Source organism: Protopterus annectens, chromosome 17.part0, assembly GCF_019279795.1.
Source record: "Protopterus annectens isolate FY-2018-M chromosome 17.part0, PAN1.0, whole genome shotgun sequence".
NCBI lineage: Eukaryota > Metazoa > Chordata > Ceratodontiformes > Protopteridae > Protopterus > Protopterus annectens.
Genome location: NC_056751.1, coordinates 249322872 through 249342787, shown reverse-complemented (window position 1 = coordinate 249342787; position 19916 = coordinate 249322872). Strand labels below are relative to the sequence as shown.

Sequence of the window (19916 nt, the reverse complement as noted above, 5' to 3'; positions counted from 1 at the left end):
TGCCCTTACGTGTGCATATCATGCGTGACTCAAAGTGTGTACTTGTCCTGTGAAAGACTGGCATCCTATGAGGGACTAGTATCTCTGTCTTATACATAATGAGTTCCAGGATAGGCTTCAGCTCTCTCATAGTCCTGAAATAGGGTAAATGATGTAATGCAGAATGAATGAATGAACAAAAGAAAGAATGACTAAAACATTTCTATGAAAGCATGTTCTCACAGTGGTGCTGTAGTGGTTAGACAATCTGTTCATTTAAATACTGTTTATCTTTATACTGCTGTCTTTTCTTACAACTCTGTTTTTATATTGCTGAACTATATTCTAACTATGTTCAATTAATGCAGCTGTATGAATAAAAAGGCTTCAAAGCTTCAACTAAATGAAAGAGTAAATTCAGAAATGAGCACCAGGGAACCTTTATACAATGTAAAGTTAACATGTTTGAAACCATCAACAAGGGTAGTCAGTGAAATGACCACTAGCAATATGAAGCTGAAAACATCCCAAATTAAGCTTTAAGTTTCAATAGAAATGAAAACGTAATGTAGATTTTAAATCATATAATAAATGTGCATATCTCCTTCCAACTGTGTAAATATTTCCAAGTAATGTCCAACAGTATACACATAAAGATAAAAAGGAATACCAAGGCATGGTCTAGTCTTCACAAACAGCAGGCAGTCCAAGAAGTTAAAACAGAGCTTTAATAAGTTCAAAGGTTAGTGCTTTCACAATGTGTCTCATTGCTTCTTCAGACCATAACAGAAATGAAACAGTCAGCATTTTTAAACATTAAGCAACTAATCAGAACACATAAAGCCAATTACTTAGAGATTTGAAGGATTTCAAGGAAGGCCATGTTTTTATGTGGCCTAAATTGCACACAAAACCTTATAACATAAATAGAACTGATGAAGAAGTGAACGTAAGTGCAGGTTCCATGAGGAGCGATTCAAATCAAGCTGCTGCAGCTTTACAGGTGAACCCACCTATTACGAATGAACATAGCAGGATTGACAAGCCAGAAGTGTCTATTTCACCCAGGCTGACACTGGAATGGGTGGAGTTATGCCAGAGAATTCTTTACCTTCCCTTGGGGATGACAGATGCAAAGCCTTGCATCCAGCAATGAAGTTGCTAAATGAGAGTGGAAGCAGTAAACAGGTTTTTCTCCCATTTCCACTATGAATAAATCAGCAAATGATGAGAGGGCACAACTATTTGCAGAGCAGGAGACGGACAAGAATGAAATGGAAGATGCCAATAGATGTAGACAGCAACAGGTCATTGAAAAATATGTGGCCACCAATAATGAATCTTTGATATGGAATATCTCCTCTAGAATTCTTAATGCTGACGAAATAAGGGTGCTAGAGAAGGGTCTAAGTTTTATACCAGCACAAAAAGCTACTTTAACAGACAGTATTGTTGATCTGAGGATGTTTCTAAGAAATATATCCTTGAAGCTGTGTTTTCATGACAGTGGGAATGTAAAAGAAGGCCCAAACTTAAGAAGACTAATCTGTTTATGCCCTCTGTGCATCCATTACTAGAAACTTTTGGACAACTATGTGAGAGATTTATGTCTGTTTTGAAAGGAACAGTCATAGTAATATGTCAATGAGTGAAAGGCAAGCACTTAATACTCTCGTTAATGACCAAGCAATAGTGATTATACCTGCCGATAAAGGGGGTTTGACAGTGGTCATGGATCAGCTGTTCTATTTTTCAGCTATGAAAGAGATGTTAAATGACCCTGATGTTTATATTAGAATACGTTGTGATATCTTAGCAATGGAGAAGTGAATTTTGGCCACCTCGAAAGACTGTTTACTGCATCACTATATTAATGTTGATTTGTTTAACTTTTTACATGTACCAAACCCACTTATTCTTATCATTCAAGGTCTTCCCAAAATACACAAGGCACCTTCTAATCCTCCCTTTAGATCCATAGTGGCCGGGAGGAATTGATTACAGAGACCTTTTCTATTTATACTGAGAAGCACTTGAGGCCATTGGCAGACAAGAATGTTTATATATTGAGCGACTCTAAGCAGTTTCTACAAGGTCTTTATGTATTTTTTGATACCTAGCCTATACATCAAGCATATATGTTTGTTACTTTAGATATACAGTCATTATTTACTAAAATTCCTAACCATTATGGACTGGAAGTGTTGAAGAACTATTTACTATGTTTTAGTAAATATAACAAGATGTTTATTGATTTATTATTTTTATTTATGGAGATTGTTTTAGAGAATAATGTTTTTATTTGATGGTTGTTATTACTTGCAAAATGACGGCGTGGCTATGGGCACATCTAGTGTCAATAGCTATGTCAACATTATTGTTATGGCTTGGTGGGAGGATGAGGCTATTATTAAGTATGATAGGTTTAAGTTGAATTTATTATTTTATCGACGCTTTGTCGATGATTTATTTTTAATATAGAATGGGAGTGAAGATGAGCTACATGAGTTCTTTTTATGTGTGAAAAATTGTCTTCCTTTTTTGAAGTTCACTATTTGTAAATCTTATAACATGATAAACTTTCTTGACATAAACATCACTAGAGACAAGAATGGTAATGTCAATACAGGTGTTTATAGGAAATCATGTTCTAGGAATACATACATACATAGAGCATGCACGAGGCCATGTTTTTCGGAATGTGGTAACAGGCCAGGGCATGAGGGTATCCCAACTCCATGCAGATGACAAAGACTTTGACCGAGAAGTTTTGAAATTAGGTAATATGTTTAGAGATAGGGTTACAAAGATAATGATGTGTCATCAGAGCTAAATATAGTCAGGAACATGAGAGGGGGTCCAGCAAAACCATACTTCCCTAGAAGAGATAATATATTAGTGCCTACTGAACAAACCAAAAACAATGCCCTGAGGATGTTACTTCACTTTAGCAGTAACTGCAAGTGAATAACAGAAATTGTTAAGAGGTATTGGGACGTGTTAGAGGTTGAATCCACAGTTAGGTGTTTGGTGGGTAATACTCCAAAGTTCATATTCAAGAATAAAAAGAATATAAAGAGAATGTTATGTTATCCTAGGAAGATTTGTAATGATACAAATAAAGCAAATTATTGGCCAGGCATGAAACCATGTACTCACTGTATTACTGCTCCTTCATAAGTCCATCCACTGAGTTCTTACATCTGGATACAGGATATTTATATAAGTTCCAAGCTTTAGCTGATTGTAGCACCAAGCATGTGGTTTATCTCACAGTATGCCAGGAATGCCGAGCATTTTACCTAGGTAAAACAGATAGGGAACTCAGAGCATGGCTTAGACAGCATTTATACCATATATGCATCTCTTATACAAATAATGCACTGGCGAAATATGTTAGTTAAAGAGACAGTAGCCATAAATTTAAATTTTTGGCAGTAGAAGTACTACCAGAGAGTGAATGGAGGGGTGATATTAAAACACACAGAATCTGTTGAAGTCAGATGGATTATAAGGAGACAGAGGAAGTGGGTTAAATGACAGGGTTTCACTTAAACCATTCTTGAAGTTAAGAGGGCTACGTTGATTAGTTAATTGATTAATTGTTGGCTTTATGTGTTCAAACTGGATGCTTGATGTTTAAAAATGCTGACTGTTTCATTTCTGTTATGGTCTGAAGAAGCAATGAGATAGATTGTGAAAGCACTAACCTTTGGATTTATTAAAGCTCTGTTTTAACTTTTTTGACTGCCTGCTGTTTGTGAAGACTAGACCGTGCCTTGGTATTCCTTTTTATCTTTATGTGTATACTGTTTGATATTTTATTAAGGAATTCCTACACCTTAAGAGCAGTTTTTATTATTTTGTGATTTCCAAGTAATGATCAAAATGCAGCAAAAGACAGCAAAATATTATTCAGTAAAATATTGCAAGCAATGTATAAACCATTTTGTGAACTTGTGCACATACTGTAATATTGATGTATATTCCTTATATTGCTACTGCTCTGAATATTTCCTTCAGTATATGCTTCTGATTTTGTATCTGAAAAGATGCATGAGTTAGTGTCAGTCAATGTTTAACAGAAGGAAATAAATGGCACTGATATTCTCCAGAGTTATAACTTTTTATAAAATGTATAAAGCAATATGAGCATTTAATAAATGCATATTACAAAGTAGTTTGATTATGCATGTTCATATTATTTTAAAATACTTATCAACTGCTTATACATTTCTGAGAGTTTTATGATGTCTTTATTTGACGAATATGGCAGAGCATGTTGGAATAACTATATCTTGCAGTTGCCCCTGGAACACCTATGGACACCCTAGGAGAATCTGGAAATGGTTGCTAGGGAAGGGGAAGCCTAGTCTGCCTTTTTTGGTCTGCTGTCATGGCAATCCTCAACAGAAGATGTAAAAGGAAATTGAAATGAAGTGATTATTGATTATTTCATGCCATTGAAATCCAGACTGTAACACTCACAAAGTAAGTGATCTTATATTCAACTGTCCATTTCCTATCATGATATGCGTCACTAAGGGCAAAGGTAAATGCAATACACATTGTATGTATGTAATTAAAATTCATATTTTTGGGAAGTAAAAAGAAATAGGAGTACACACTGAAACTCATGCAGTCATGGAAAGAATATGCAAACTCCACAAAACAGAAGACTAAATCATGGACTCTGATACTGTAAGACAGAAACTTTAAACACTAAGCCACCATGGCCTTCTAAATGCATATTATGTAATTCAGTTTTACAAACTCCCTGGTACAAGAAATCAGTTATAGAGACCTAATGATTTCTTTCAAGATTAGCTCCATTGCATAGCCATTCTTTAAAGATCAACTCTGTTGCATAGCCAATAAGACTTTCATTTCTTGAATTAAGATGGTCTTTTTTGCCAGAATATTGAGCAGTTCTTTCTCTCTCTGTTTCTGAATGTAATGCTGTTAGCTTGCAACTGTAAGCACTTTTCTGTAGAATGTTTTGTTTATTTTACTTGTGTCATCTATTTTATTGATATTGTATTGCAAAACTGTAAGTATACTATAATCATATTTCTTGTTCATTGCATTTTGCTATTTAGTATAAATCAGTTAGAGGGTTGGTCATATGCAAACTGATTTGAGCTTGGCCAATGCTGTGTTAACTAAGCTTTCACAGTTTTAGCTCTTGAATACATTTTTAAATGGAAAAGGTAAATCATTTTAAACTGTGCTGCGTGTCACAATAACTGCAATTCTGTAATGCTATTGTGCTTTGGACTAAACATATTACACATCAACAAAAGTCAGTTGTGGGAACTCACTGAAGAACTGAAGCTTATTCAGCTCTGTTACCTGGAGGTATTAAGATGGGCCAGTTGATTTCCTTATACTAGAAATGCATAACTGCTGAGATGCACACCAAGCACATTACCAACGTACACCGAGATGTTTCCTTATTTCATGGCCAAAAACTTGCCTTATACTTTGGAATAGGAGTTGTGGCACACTAATAACTCTGGGTAGTGACAGAAGCTAATTTGGTCCTTTAGCTGTAACAACGGAGTTCCATTAGTCTGCTATCTACACAACAAACTTTTAAGGCCACTCATGATGATATTGTCTTCCAGTCTTTTTTCGCTCTCTTTGTAGGTGCTCCAGTTCAGCTTCATACATCATTTCCTGGACCAAGTATTTCTCTCTCCTCATTCTGTCACATAAATCCTTAGGCATGTCAGGAATTAAATAGGCAATGAAAGACTTAATTCCAAATACCAGATGCTGAAACATAAATAGATCAAAGATGGCATTAGCTGGTGCTAAGTATTTTTATTTGTTTATTTTATTTTATTTTACATTTCTTAACTGGGAAAGTTTACTGGACAAAGGTCCTTTTTCAATAGAGGCCCAGGGAGAAAAACTCCAGAAAGTGAACAAAACAAACAGTCAAAGACAGGTAATATCTAGAACATATTTTATGATGTCTACAACAATAATTAGTTGAAGAATTCAGTTAGACATTGCTCAGATAATATATAAGGTCAAAAACTACAGACATAATAATACAATTAGAAATGAATACATCATTATAAAAGACACAGTAGATAATACATCATTATAAAGGTCAGCAGAGTTATAAGATGTGCACGTATTAATTATGTCTCCTAACTAATAAAAGTATCAACATGAGATTAAGACTAAGCTAGAATCTCTAAAAAGATTGTTTAGACCAAGGTGGAAACATTTGATAGTAAATGGATAGTCACTTTTTAAGTTAAACAACAAGGGGTACATGTTGATCAATCTCAAGCACTTCCATCGACTGCTTCCCCCATGTGGGGGACACCTACCTCACTCCCATCCCCAGAAGTTAACTATACTGACTCTGACATCGCACAACAGCAGAGAAAAAAGAAAACTGCACTGTAGGTGAAACATGTTTTGGTGCTTTTCTTTTGACTATACAGCACTTGATTTGAAAGTGCTGTCGATAACAAAACAGGAACCCAAGCATTACAAATGGATGAATGGGGCTTTAGGCTTTGACTTCCTTCTGAAAACACAAACTCTGAATGCACTTATTTTTTACAAAGAATATACATTAGCATAGAGCCTCAGAATCTTTGGATTAAATCATAGTAAGCAAAATCATGCTTGAAATGTAAAATCTGGACTGCAGCTGGAGATATTAGTTTAGAATACTGGTTATTCAGGTATACTTACCAGAGTTACTACAAATACGCAACTTAATGAATGAAGTAGAGTTTGCTTTAAAAACTGTATCATGATTGCTTTTGCTCCGACACTAAACAGACAATCTCATTGTGCTGAGAGTGCTAAGATGGTAGAATGAGGAGAGAAAATCTGAGAATGCACAATGACATCTTAGTATTTCATTGAAGTGAACAAAATTGTATTGATGCTTTATCTTAGGTTTTCTCAGGCCGAAGCATGACAAATTCAACAAAGATGGCAGTTCACTGACATCCAAATAAACTTACAAATGAGAAGTTGTACAGAAACCAAGCACAATAAATTCTGAGCAAATGCACTTTTTATTTTTGATGTTTATAATGCACGACAATTGTTTTGATTTTTGTAATAGTTGACTATCTTCAATGCATTACTGCTTTTTTCCTGTTACCTAAAATTTCTTAGACCCTTTTTACAGTTTTAAACAATACTTTGAACTTAAATTACTATCACAAAAGCTGCCAATCATATTTGATCTAGACAATACACCTTAAATACTGAACAAATGAGGTCACCATAAAGTAAATTTCTTCATCATATTGAAACTGGCCAATGAAAATAAAAATAAAAATGTAAAGTATTAAAAACATGTTATTTGGGGATGGCCTGGGGGTGGATGGTATTGGAGTTGTTAATTTGTTGCTAAACTAGAAACAGGGGGTTTCCCTTGGACTTGTAAGTCAAAAGGTGGGTACCAGAAAATTGGGAAAATCTTACACCAATGAAATGAACCCTTGTGTTTAAAAAAATAAAATAAAATAATAACTAAATAAAATAGGCTCCAAACAAGTACAGCTGAGAGTAATCCAGAAAATTAAACCGAGGACTTTTAACAGCTAGAATTAAGAAACAGTTTTCCTGGTGGGGGCATACTGTAGTGGTCTACCCACAAAAGGGAGTCCAAGATACTTATATACATATATATATATATATATATATATATATATATATATATATATATATATATATATATATATGAAGTGGGCCAAGGCACTAATTGTTAGAAATCAAGACAACTATTGTCCAGTCAGAAAATGCACTAAAACTGTGCATCTTAAAGGATGAAAGAAGTATCATCCTCATGTGAATGGCCATACATCTGAAGTTGTTTATTAAAGTGGCCATATGGAATGACTATATATAGACTAGGATCTTGGCTAAATTCCAAGCACCTCAAACCCAGAAAACATCATAGAATACACTGAGCTATTTACAAAATCTCTGTACATCCATGTTGATATCTGTATAGAGTGAGCTGTGCCCACTCATATTAAGAATAAGATAAACTCAAAAGAAAAGCCACCCTGGTGGAGTCACAATATCAATCAGTTATACAACGAAAGAAAAAAATCTTGGCCAAGTGTAGGAAGAACAAAGCCACACATATTAAAAGCCCCCTGACTAATCTACACAGACAGCTAAGAGGGTTAATTAATACCTCAAAGGCTAAATTTGAAGAAAAAAATAGCTTCTCAGGCAAAAGACAACTACAAAGGTTTCTACAGCTATATCCCTAACCTCAGGGGAAATACACAAGAAGATGCAGAACTTATTGTAAACGACATTGCCCACACTAAACTGGAGACCATTGCTAATGTTTTGGCTGACAGGTTCAGCTCAAATTTCTCCCTCCACTTCCCCCTGATAATACAAAGGAAATACCACATAACATAATCTGCCAACCATTGCTAGGGAACAAGTCATAAATGCACTTTCCAAGGCCAAAACACTGCATTGATGGGCCCCATTAACATCACAGGTTGGTAACTTAATACTGTGGCAAGAAAAATTACCTCTCTGGTCCACTTGAATCACTTTTCAACTGGAGCCTTCAGTCAGGTTTTGTGCCTAAGTAATTAAAGATGGCTACAGTCATTCTCTTGCATAAAGGATGTCCAACCACTGATCTGGGTAACTACAGGCCCATAAGTCTTACCAGTCCCATATATAATGCCATGGAAAGAATCATCATAGACATAATAAATGAGGACATAGGTAACCTGCAAATGCTGGACCCATCACAGTTCAGCTTTGTTAAAGAAGACCATGCCTAATAAATCTGGTGTGTTTTTTGACAGGGTCACCAAAGCACTGGATGAAGGTAAAACTGCACACAGCTTACATCAGCCTGGCTAAGGATTTTTATACAAATACCCCAAACAGACATTATAGACAAGCTGACTAATTTAGGTATAAACCATTTTATCACCTGCTGGATAGCCAACTGGTTCACTGATAGGACTCAGGAGGTCAAAACAGCGAGGCCACTTTCCCCAAGAGGCTAGTCACTGGTGGAACCCCCCCAGGCTCAGTACTGGGCCTGCTCCTTTTTGGCATCTATTTCTCGGAAATGGAAGCAAATTTTGAAGGTTTATGGCTGACTAAGTTTGCAGATGATTGCAAGCTGGGGGTTATCATCGACTCCCCTGCAGACAGACAATAAAATTCTTCAAGCAGGTCTATTTCTGACTAACAAATGGTGTCAAAGCCATGGTCTTAAACTCAATGCTAAGATATGCATAATTGTACCCTTTGAGAAGTCAACTATCCTGGCTAACTACCATATTGATAATACAATTCTAAGAATCTAGCCAGTGGTCAGGGATCTGGGCATGCACGTAGACAGTAGCTTTAGCTTTGACCACCACATAGCCACAGTGGTAAGTAAATTCTTTTATGTTTTGCAACTTATAAGTAAGAACATGACATCTAGATTCAAAGAGGTCATTATCCCACTGTATTCTGCCCTTATCAGACCAGTCATAAAGTACAATGCTCCCTTTGATATGTACCTGACCAGGCATTTGCTGCAACTACAGCAACCTCAAAAGTCCCTTACAAAAAGAATACAAGGCATAGCCAACCTGCCTTATGCAGAGTACCTTAAAGCCCTTTCTCACTGTACAGTCTCCTATAGATTGCTGAGGAGTGATCTGCATCTGGCTTACAAGGCATCCACAAACCCAACACCTATGAATCTCCTACATATTTGTAAGTCAAAGAGTACCAGAAATACAAGGTCTAGGGACCTGAATTTTGTCTGTGACTTAAACAGAACATGCTGGAGAGACAGGTATGTGTCCCAGAGACTGCTCCTCCTATGGAACAGGCTTGCCATGCATGTGAAGCTGAGTTTGTCTATTACCCAGTTTACGCATAATCTGGACAAGCGAATGAGGAACAGGAAATTTATACCAGGCCTGGCATCCATTTGCATTATGGGCAGAGGTGGCTTATAAATGTCTGGTCCTCAATGTCCTGTTTGGATACAGGACATCGTTATTCTTTCAGGAAGACTTGGCTAGGTTTGAAAGGCCCCCTGAGTCATTAGCTTAGTAACAGTCTATGACTCTATGAATCTGGGTCTTTGTCTTTAAATACACACTGAGGCTGTGCCTTCACAGATGCCCATAATATATATAAAGAAGTTCTGGCATGACATCACTGCTGGATGAGAAAGCTAATACATAGGTAAGGCAGCAGAGGAACCATTGAGCTGCCTTCAAACTGACCACGGAAGGGCTTTGTGTTAAGAGTAGCGACCAATCAGGACCTAGACCAACTACCAAATCTAAGTCTAGATTTAGTCACAGCAGATGATAATGAAACAATCAGTGGGGTCATAAAATGGAGTTATAATCACCTCCTAGTAGATTGGAAGGGACTTTCTGAAGCATACAGAGCTTTGTTAGTCATTTGTTTTCTAATAGCATAATGATGTTCATATATCACACTGGCCATGATGGATTTGCCTGCACAAAGGTGAATATGGGTGAAACATTGTGCCACATAAACAATTCCAGTGGACTGGCAACTGCTTTTGGTTATTGCCTTATAAGTTTTAGACCAATTGGAGCAGGTATATTTCTCTGCCGCTGACCTGTGTGTATGTGTGTATGTGTGTGGAGGCACTGGCACATGTTCCACAGAAATATTTGTCTGGATATTTTGTAACCAGGGGTGGAGGAGCTATTATCTTACCATGTACCATGATGCATCTACAGTAATGATCCTAGCCCTCATGTGTAGAAACAAGGAGTAACCAGTCAGAATTCCATGGAGAGTTTTGTTGCCTAGGAAGACTTTCCAGTTTTTCTTCAGGATGACATTGATACTAGTGGAGTCAAGGCTGTGAGTCAATATAATTCCTCAACTTCTCTTGTAAGCACCCTGCAGCTCAAAATCTCTCAACCTAACTAAGATAGCTTCATCAGGGTATAACCTTTTGAGTGGGAAGGTTTTGGGAGTCTAGCACATCTCCAGGCTTGAGGGATTTAAAGAGTTCCAGATTATGCCCACAAATGATTATGCGTAATCATTCTGTATGAAGTAGCTCTTCAACTTGTTCATGTTTATTTCAAAGGAGCTCATTTCAGAAGTAATTCTAACCATTCATTGCCCTTGGCATTTTAGGCATTGATTTTGGTGTACTTTGGGCACATTCTCAGGGTGTGAAGGCAATTATTTGCTCGGGTGGGCTTACAGTGCAGATCTACGTAAAGGAGAGAAAGATCAACACTCTTGTAGACCACTGCATCTAATAATATAGCATTTGTTTGAATTGACAATAAACTACTGGAAGGAACATTTTATTTATTTTACATTTATTAATCAGGTAAATGGGTTGCTCAAGGGACCCTTTCCAGCCATGTCCCGAGCCAAACAGGCAAATACAGTACAGAAATACAAAACATAGCGCATTAGTAAAAAAAAAAAAAAAAAAGAAAAACAGATATATAATGTAATGCATCATAGACATTTATACATTTACAAAATAGGTATTGCATTAGTCAATGAAGCAGATTGAAATTATAACTATATTATGGGGAAGTAAACCATACAAATAAAGTCTATGGAATCATAGGAGAAATCGAACTATTAAAAGTAATAGCAACTTAAGCACCAGAGTAAGAATTAAATATGCCCAAGAGATGAGTAAAATATGACATCAAATAACAAGACACTTGGCAGCTAAGAATAATTATGGCCTGAGGTCCAAATACAAAAGAGTTTAGTTTAAGCAGAGGAAGATTAAAGGATCATCATTATATGTGTGCTCTATCAGTTTATCTTCAACAGTTATGTTTATTTCCATTGACTAGATGAGTGTGTACTGATGTTTTACATCATTTACTGCTGTCAATCTGTTGGACACTTTTAGGTATAAAGTGCCAGCTTGAAAATGCAGCCCTTGTAAATGTATACAGTCAGTATTATGTACGGAGTATGAAGGGTTTTTATGGCCAATCAGTTAAGACGTGATAGGCAGTACCTGTCATGTAAACGTTTGGAAAATAAGGGTACTTAGGGAAATAAGAAGCTTTTGCCTTCACTGGTAGCTATAAGAAAACATGAGAATGTCAAGATGGGTTTACAATCAAAATGTGGAGGTGGCTTACCCTGACAGTGAGCAGGACGAACATGGAGTGGCAGAGAGGCAAAACTGTGAACACAATACATGTCAACTTTGAAATGTCGATACGGAGACTGTGTTTGCAGTTTGGAGCGTCTGTGTTTTGAAGTGCATTGCACTACAGTGGGGATTGGGAAAATTACCCTTTTCCTCACTGCAGTTAGAATATGTAAGTAGCAGGGGGTGCAGGGGCGCTTGCCACCCTGCAAAATGGTAGGAAATTTTCCTCCTTGTAGCGGAGATTTTTTCCTGGCTAGTAAGTGGTGGAATGTTGATTCTTTCGGAGGAAAGAATCGACATTCTAAGCAATCGGAGTGATGCTGTTTTGTTGTTCTGGGTTGGGGATGTGAATAGCTGAGGTAAGTAACCTCGAAATTTTGGTAGTAAACCATCAAGACACATACATATTACCAAATGCATATTTCTCAAAATTTTTTCCCCTAAAGAATTAAAAGAATTCAAGGGCAACATACCTGTAGGGGAACAAGTGGGATATAAGAATGAGGATAGCTATACTAACAAAGAAGTGAAAGGGCAGTGGAGAAAAATGTTCTCAAGATCGTGACAAGGCACTAATTCTTTACAGAGTGACAGCGTGTGTCTTTTAAGAAATGTAAGAAGGGTTGGAGGTTCTTTGCCAAAGCTGAATAGCCATTTGTACTCTAATGGCTTTTGGGGAGATCTAGTAGCTGCAGGACAATAATGAACTTCTGAAGAAAAGTGGAAAATCTAGGATAATTCAGCTCATTTTCAACTCTGGAGAAATGCATTCATTCATTCATTCATTCATTCATGCATTCAATCATTCATTCACTCTACAGTTATCTACCTATTCCAGTTCATAGTAATGGGGAAGACAAAGCCTTCCCTGGCACCATCTCAAAGCTGTAATGAGAGTAGGGCAAAGGAAGACTGCACTGTATGCAAATGTGGTACTATCAGCAAGTGCTGATGGTGTGGGAAGCCACAAGGATGCTGCAGCTTCATAAGAGAATGGCAGAATGCAGATCCTGCTGAAGGGTCAGTCTTTGGTGCTTTAACTGTAGCAAGATATTTGTACAAGCAGTTTACTACAGTCCCAGAACAGAAGAGCTTTTCATGTGTATGTGTTTGTCTTCAACTCTGTAAAGACTTTTTTTTTGAGTTGTGGGAGGTGCCAGTTTGGGGAAATGCACAGGGCACCAGATGACCCAGCTACAGTACTGCACTCACTAGGTGAGAATCAGGGTAACTAGTCCTGAACAGGGTACCTCCCCATAGCAGGAAACACATGTTAATGGACTCATATAGTGCATGCGCGCACGCACATACACACACACACACACGCACACACACACACACACACACACACACACACACACACACACACAGACAGACAGACAGACAGACAGACACACACACACACACACACACACACACACACACACACACACACACACACACACACACACACACACACACACACACACACACACACACACACACACACACACACACACACGCACACAGACACAATGGGCAATTTGGAGGAATGACGATTCACTTTTCTTTTGGATGTGGGAAGAAAATGGAGCCGCTGGCGAAAACCCACACAAACCCAGACAAGATGTGCAGGCTCCACGCAGAAAACACTTCAGCTGAAACTGATTGTCATAAACAAGACCTAGTAGATAAAAGGATTCTTGGTGGTCGTGCTCTCTGAATCTATCTGTCTCTCTGTCTACTTAATATTTATTAACCAAGTGAGCACACTATAATAGGACATTTTTCAGACACAACCTGGGTTTCTAAGAATTAGTAGATTGGTAAAAGAAGAAAAGCATAATTTCAATGAAGTTATTGCTAGACAAAATTTGACATAATTCTATGAACTGGTCAGAACTGAAAAAATAAATAAAAAGAAAGCACTCAAAGCAGTATACATCAGCTGAACCATAATGCCATACAGAAGGGTGATGGGAAGACGTGAAAGGAATACTGGCTGGAAAGCTGGCTGGCAAGAAACAATAATAATTAATGGTGAGCAGACTAATCACTAACAACTAGCTAATGGGTGTTGCAAGATCAGCATATGAGAACAATTGTTAGCTTATATGAGGACAGTGTAAAGAGGAATGGGTAGTAGGATTATATCCACTTAGTAAGAACACCACTAAAATGTTCAGTTGCCATGGGCAGGTGATAGTAAGCCTCTGATGAGACCTGGTTAACTTACCGCAGCAATCAAATGATGTCTAGGATTTAATGCAAGAAATCAACAAATCTGCACTTTGGGGTGAATCCTGGAGTAAAATACAATCCAGAAAGAGTGAATCTTGCACGACTGAGCAGGTAAAATAAATGGGAGTTATTACTCACCTTATATTCAGTCATGTCATACAGTGTGATGTTGCTGTAGTGAAGAACAGTAGTACCTTAGCAACAGCTATGATTCTTTCACTACCAGAAGTTAATGACGCAGCTGCATTTAGAATATCCTTCTGGGTACAGAGAGAGAAGGATAATAAGCTGGTGAGCAATATGCAGCGATCATATGGACTGGGGGCAAATGAAAATGAGCATGAAAACTGTGACAAAAGTACAGTAGGGTACATCATTTATTGATGGGAAATAATGTGAAATGGAGTCAGCATGACAGGATGGGCAAGAAAGACAACTACAAAGATAAATATTTAAGTGTGCTTTCAAGACGCTTTTTTGCTTCCCTAGACAGAGCATGAGGGGGGTGGTGCAATCTGGAATAAACAGAGAGAAAACATTGTTTCCTTTAATTCCATACTTGGTTCAGTGAGACCTGAGATGTGATGTGAATACAAAGGGAAAGCAGGAGGTGAAGACAGATATATAGGAGCTGGTGGCAACAATCAGGTAGGGTCAGTGGGATAATATTCCTCTTCCATCACAATATTCAGATTTTCATGTGTTCATAATGTCAATCATTTTAAATTAAATTTGTATCACTTAAGGAACGTCAATCTTATCCACCTGCATTATTAAAAGAAACTCTAGCTGTTTGTCACAAACACCTCCCACTGGTGCTTTAAACATTCAGACTGCACAAAGTTTTGTTTACGTTCCTAAAATGTAAAGATTAATAAGCCTAGGAGCCAAACAAACATTGTCTTTTAAAATGTATTTGCTCATCCTTTTCCATTTTACAAAACTCACCTATCATACCCGGTGGTGGTGCTGCGGTAGCGATGTCGCCTCACAGGAAGACGTTGTCCTGTTCGATTCTCAGCTAGAGCGTCTTCTGTATGAAGACATGCATGAATGGGCATACCTTCGTTGAAGGTTGTGCATCAGGGCCGTCAACTCGGCATGTAAAAATCTACTGCCAATCATTAGCAGTCCGGAGTTCCGCTGTGGCGACCCCTAACCAGGAAAAGCTGAAAGACACAACAACAACCTATCATACTCAAGATGGTGGGGAAGTCACATTCTATCTCAGTAAGCAACTGACATGAGAAAGTAAACTAGTTCTAGATGGGATACCACTCCATTACAGGAGGTATGTGCATACACACACACACACACACACACACACACACACACACACACACACACACACACACACACACACACACACACACACACACACACACATTTACAAGCATTTTAGAGGAGTATGACTTTCTCTATTGTTATATCATTGTGATGCAGAAGGAAATCACCCCCCCCCCAAAAAAAAAAAAGAAAAAAAAACTTGTATGGATGCAGAAAGGACAGGTAGGTTCTATAATGAAGGCACCCCAATTAGGAATCAAACCAGAAAAAAATCCAAGTATTGCGAGGCAGCCCTCTAATTGCTGCACCACTGTGCCACCCTATCTTAAGAAATACTCCCAAACAACACATTGACTTATTCCACACATTTGCCTTCTCAGCATAGGATGTCATTTTTTTAGATACTAACATTCAGAGACACCAGCAGAATCCTAGTTCTGCTGTATTTTAAATAATCTCAGCATGCACTTTATTTAATTGTTGTGAGTTGTACGGCATCTTGTTGCAGAAATGTTCTTGAAGCTCTGTCTACCCTTCTTTTTAGTTATGTTTAACTTCACTAGTGGGTATGAGACAGAGTTCCACGTGAAATTGTTTACTAGCAACAATACCGCATTATGAGTATGCATCAAATAATGAAAAAAATGCACCTCAAGCCAAAAAATAATGTGCACTCATTGAAAATGTGAATAGCAGAATTTTAGTGATAGAAACCAGAACAAGGGCAGCATCTAATATGTCCAGTGAAATATCATTATGTCTGTCTATGTCTGTGCAGTCCAGTTATTTACATTTTATTTTAACTTAAAATTGTACATGCTTACACATTTGGATTTTAGAACATATTCTTTTAAATATGCCTTAGTCTTCCCTAAATGTCAAGTAGTCTTATATTAACTTCTTTGGTTCAGTATACACCTATTTACATTTGCATATACACACTCGTATATGTGTAAATAAAACCTTTAAGGAATAAGAGTTCTCTGTCCACAGAATGTTATGTATTGTACCACAGACTATATAAATCTTAAACTTTCCATATGACTTACCTCAAAAACTATGATGAAAGCTAGACGAGCAGCTAAAACATGCCAAAACTGCAATGTAAAATCATAGGGTGTTTCACTCCAGGGAGGTGCTCTGTAGTCCCTGTATCTATAATAGTAACAAAAGTCACTAATTAATAAAAAAATCCCAATACAACAAAAAATGTGCAAACATATATCAAACTTCTTCTGCAGAATACCAGGAAGGTCCTTCCTATTTTACTTCAGCTAATTTAGCAATATTTCACAAGGAATGTCCACTGGTCAAGTACAACTCAGCTTAGTTTATTTTTGAGTGGGTAGCCAAAAACATAAAACCAACAAAAATCAGAAAATTTACGTACTCATTACTGCACTAATGTCTAGAGTATGGTTCCCTGGCAGAAGAAAAACTATTTCTAGGGAAAAGTTCTGGAGGATTAAACAATACTTTAAAAATGACAAGACAACACAGTTAGTTTTAATTTTGCTGTTAAAACATATAATATGAGAAAGAACTACAACCTCTAACGGAAAAAAATGAAAGAAAAAATGTCATTGGAAGAAGCATCTGAGTGACTGGAATAACATATTAATAATAAGTGTGCATTTCCTAATGTATCCATCTCCTAATAAATATTTCCTTCCAAGTAAGTACCATGTCTTATGTGGACCACCTCAAGGCCCTATGGCTGTATTCTGTCTCCTACAGGCTATTGAGTACAAGGCATTGTCAGACCCCACTCTGATGGACCTCCTGCATGTCTGCAAAATAAACAGTACCAGAATTACATGTTCTAAAGACTTAAACCTTGCTTGTGATATAAATAGGACCTGCTGGAGAGACAGGTATGTATCCCAGAGACTACTCTACCCTCTGAAACAGGCTCTCATCCACGTGAAGCAGAGTTTCTCCTTAACCTAATTCAAGTGCAACCTGGACAATTGTGTGGGGAACAGGAACTTCATGCCTGGTTTGGCACCTATATCTCTAATGGACACAGGCAGCCTGTAAATGTTTCACCTCCCAAGCACCTGCTTGTACTTATCTAGGGTACCAGAATTTGTCAGAGATTTGGGATGCATGACTACGCTTAAAAAGGCCTTGTGGTCATTAGCCTAGTAAACGCGTATGAACCCAGTAGAAAGCTATGATGAATGCTAACATTTCTGTGGTTTTGCTTAGTTATTTTTATTTTATCTACAGTGTATGATGAAAAATTATTTTTTAAATAACAAACATACTTAAAATGTCCTTTATTACTATTCCTGGAAGTTGTTCAATATGTTATGGAAAGTCTGCTCCTCATGCCTTAAATTATTATCCAACATTTTAAACAAATGCGGTAAAAGTTAATGATCTAAATATAGTTTATTCGCCTGCATTATGCTTCTGATTCATGATGACCTGCTGAGCTTCAGTCTCATGACAAGCATGAATCAAAAACCCTCTGTAAGGGAACAAACTGACTTATCAGAAACACCCCATTTCAGTTTTGTGGATTTTGGAAAGCAGCTAGTTAATTAAAGTCTGATTTGTTAACATACATGTTGTTTTAAAGCATTGGTACTAGCCTAATTTTTTTTAAATAAATCTGTGTGGTTTACTGTTAATATGTTAGCCCAATCTCATCAGAAAAGCTACGAAAACAAACACAAACAAAAAAAAACTGCTAATAAACTAAACTACACTATAACAATTTGTTGTGGGCAGTGAGTGAGATGGGGGTGGGGTTTAAAATTAGAGAGCAAGAGGGGTTTAGGATTAGGGAGAGGTTTAAGGATTAGGAAGTGGAAGGGGTTTCTTTAAGGTTAGGGAGTGGGAAGGGATTTTTAGGCTTAGGGAGCAATTAGGAAATTTAGGTTTAGGGATGGAGGGTTAAAGTTTTAGGTTTAGGGAGCTGTTGGGAAAATTAGGTTTAGGGAGGGCGGTTGGAGTTTTAGATTTAGGGCATGATGTGAGACTTTAGGGTTAGGGTGAGGAATGAAGGTTTAGGGTTATGGTTAGGGACCGAGAAGTCAGGCTGGAATCTAGGTGGGATTTTTAGGTTTAGGTTCTGGTAGGGCTATGTAGTGTATAGCACCGGGTGTTGGGAGGGCTATGCAGAAACGGAAGTTCAGACTAGTGGGAGTTTGAGCTCTTGCTTATTTGAGCAAGTGGCAATGAGCAGGTGTGTTGTGAGCTACTTCCATACAAACACCTTTACTGTTACCCCTACCATGCATCTGAGTTGTTTTTAATTTTATTTTTGTGTTTAACACTGATACACTGCTTAGCTCTGTATGCTGAGCAACATATTGTCATTTAAGGGGGATCACTGTGCTCACAGCTGGAAAACCATCACTGGTACATACCTGGAGGCCCATAAATTATACCACTGGGACCAGACAGTTTGTAGATGCTGTTACATTTGTGAATCACATACTGTCTAGTAGGCAGTATGTTTATTTACTTCAAGCATGGAGTGCTCTGTTTATACAATAAGGTGGCAATGTGTACAATGTTTTACCTCACTGTATACAATGGGATAATGACTGTGTACAATGGACTAATGACTGTGTACATTGTCTTACCTTACTGTATACAGTGGGTTAATGACTATGTATGTTGTCTTAACTCACTGTATAGAATGGGTAATGACTGTGTACAACATCTTACCTTACTGTATACAATGGGCTAATGACTGTGTATATTGTCTCACTGTATACAATGGGCTAATGTACAATGGGCAATGGACTGTTTACAACATCTTACCTTACTGTACACAATGGGCTAATGACTGTGTACAACTTCCTACCTTACTGTATACAATGGGCTAATGACTGTGTACAACATCCTACCTTACTGTATACAATGGGATAATGAATGTGTACATTGTCTTAACTCATTTTATACATGGGTAACGATTGTGTACAATGTCTCACCCTATATAATGGGATAACAAATGTTTTCAGTGTCTTACCTCACTGTATACAGTGGGGTAATGACTGTGTACAATGTCTTACCTTACTGTATAAAATGGGATAATGACTGTGTACAATTTCTTACCTTACTGTATACAATGGGTAATGACTGTGTACAATGTCTTATTTTACTGTATACAATGAGTTAATGACTGTGTACAGTATCTTACCTCACTGTATACACTGGGGTAACAATGGTGTACAATGTCTTATCTCACTGTATTCATACTTTTATGAATTTATTAGCATGCTGTACACTTGAGGACGACAAATGATAG

At 37.5% G+C, this 19916-nt stretch overlaps 1 protein-coding gene across 1 annotated transcript in view; it reads right to left on the bottom strand.

Moving 5' to 3' along the window:
* Positions 1 to 3788: 3788 nt before the first annotated feature.
* Positions 3789 to 19916, bottom strand: part of ANO3 (anoctamin 3) — a 3574693-nt gene continuing 3558565 nt past the window's right edge. The window contains exons 26-27 of the mRNA XM_044059352.1: positions 16699 to 16804; positions 3789 to 5757 (exon numbers count right to left, since the gene is read on the bottom strand). Coding sequence (XP_043915287.1) covers positions 5575 to 5757; positions 16699 to 16804 — 289 coding nt within the window. The 3' untranslated portion in view covers positions 3789 to 5574. The remainder of the gene's footprint in view (positions 5758 to 16698; positions 16805 to 19916) is intronic.